This window comes from Cupressus sempervirens, chromosome 1 (assembly GCF_028749045.1).
Source record: "Cupressus sempervirens isolate cs-2001-9-10 chromosome 1, ASM2874904v1, whole genome shotgun sequence".
NCBI classification, from domain to species: domain Eukaryota; kingdom Viridiplantae; phylum Streptophyta; class Pinopsida; order Cupressales; family Cupressaceae; genus Cupressus; species Cupressus sempervirens.
The window spans coordinates 408,001,491-408,003,474 of record NC_143118.1 but is presented as its reverse complement, the minus strand read 5'-3'; the positions used below and the strand labels follow the sequence as shown (position 1 = coordinate 408,003,474).

Below are 1,984 nucleotides of genomic sequence, written 5' to 3'. Positions count from 1 at the left end.
GTAATGTTTCTACTTTCATTTCGAAGGTGAGTTCAGTGATATTCAACAAATTAGAAGTTTAGCAGAGCAGAGAAGGAAGAAGGAAAGAAGTTTGTGCCTGCAGTTGCATGTGTTTCTTCCTTTATTCATTCCATAAGTTGTTATTGTTGGATTTTCTTCGTTGAAGCAGTGATTGCTCCAAACATTATTGTAAGCAGCCATTAGAGTTGCAAGTTTGAAGTTTTTAGTTTTAAGCATTAGGGTTATTTTAGGGTTTTCAGGTTGAAGCTGAATGCTCCCAGATTTTGTAATGGTTTAATCAAAGTTGAATAGAAAGCAAGTAGGCATACTTGAATCCATTGTTCTTTTTCTATTCATTGCATTTGAGAGGTTTGGTTGGAAGCTTAAAGTTTTGGCTCTCTAGTTTTAATGGTGAAAGTATTCACATTGAAATTCTTCTAAGTTATAAATTTTTAGTTTGAGCCAAGCTCACTCGGCATCCATTGTTGCTGAGTTGCTTTTTGAGTGCCGAGCAATCTATGACTAGGCTTCTTCTTATGCCGAGTTAGCTCGGCACCTATTTCCTGTCACTTGGCACCTTCACGTGCCAAGCAAACTGTGACTCGGCACCTTTAAGTGTCAACCAAAACTGACACTCGGCACCTTCGTGTGCTGAGAAAATTTTTAGGTTTGAGAAATTGATTTTAGGGTTATGATATATTCTTCACATTCTCCACTGCTAGATCCATAAGCCTGCTCGTCTCTGGAGTGAAATAATTCTTCCAGTCACCCACTTTACCTTTTCGAAACATATCTTGATACAGATCTTCTAAATTCTGTGTCCCATCTGTATCAACAACTATGTTAATAAGAGATTGAAAGTTGCCTTGACTGTCTATGAAGCGAACGTCTTCCTCTGTCAAGGAAGACCTCAAAGGAAATCAGAAATATTTGTGATATGGGACAAAGGATCTTCCATCATATCTTCATAAGTCAAAAACAAGATGCTGCTCTGATTTCTACTGGCGTTTCAAAAGCCCAAGACATGATCCGCAAAAGGACTGCAGAAAGAGACCCCACTACAGAATGAATCGAAGAATACATCCTTGGAAACGGGAAATGTCTTTTGACCATTGAGGATGTTTTGAAATGCAGGCAGGAACTTCCAGTGGGAAACAACCGTGTCCTTGGGATTTTGAGCAATATAAATCATTAAGCAGCCCAAAGACTTGATTTGAGGTGGAAGAGCAGAGTAAGGAAGATGGGTGCCGAGAATTCGTGGGGACAGCTTTTGTGCAATTACAGCAAGGGCAGTAGACTTTGCTCTTGAATTGTAGCTCCTCTCTATGTTGGGAATCAGCTCATGTTCATTTTTTCCCTTCAATTCGCTGCCCTTGCTCTCGCTCATAATGCAGGTAATGGTGGATTTCAACCAGGTGGTTCCCATCTTCATTCCCGAGCACACAAAAATGTCATCCTCCCGTGCTTTGAAATGCGAGTACATTTTCATCACTCCCTCCACGAGTATGTTGTCGTAGAAGAAACCATCATGTTCAACAAGTTCAATTCCATACAGGCTTTTTGCAATTCCACCGAATGAAGAGAAGGCTAAGGCCAATGCAGACATATTGAAAGAGAAAGTGGGCACTCCGTATTCTATCAAGAGATAACTGAGAGGCTAAGAGAGCTAATGACAAAAAAGCGGACCTCTACGTCCTATTTTAAATTGCACATTCGGTATAAGTGGACAACATTTTTAATCTAATTAAAAAAAAAAATTTGGGATGTTGACGGTCAACTTTAAATTCGCACTTGTATATATAGCACATGGGCATGCCTAGAAATTCTAAGTTACTGGCAGGTAGGATGATTTTTGCCATTTCACTAATATTATTTCTCTATTCCCTCACATGTCGATGTTCTAAGGAAACTCATTGTGCACTTTACATGACACAAAATTACACGCGTGTATCATGAAAAAAATGTCTGGCCCAACATTCTAGCA

General features: G+C 39.5%; 1 protein-coding gene across 1 annotated transcript; it reads right to left on the bottom strand.

Annotated features, from left to right (window-relative positions):
- Positions 1-1,009: 1,009 nt before the first annotated feature.
- Positions 1,010-1,606, bottom strand: LOC149578030 (cytosolic sulfotransferase 16-like). Its single transcript, XM_089799005.1, has one exon. The coding sequence runs from the start codon at positions 1,604-1,606 to the stop codon at positions 1,010-1,012; it is 597 nt and encodes a 198-aa protein (XP_089655131.1).
- Positions 1,607-1,984: the final 378 nt, after the last annotated feature.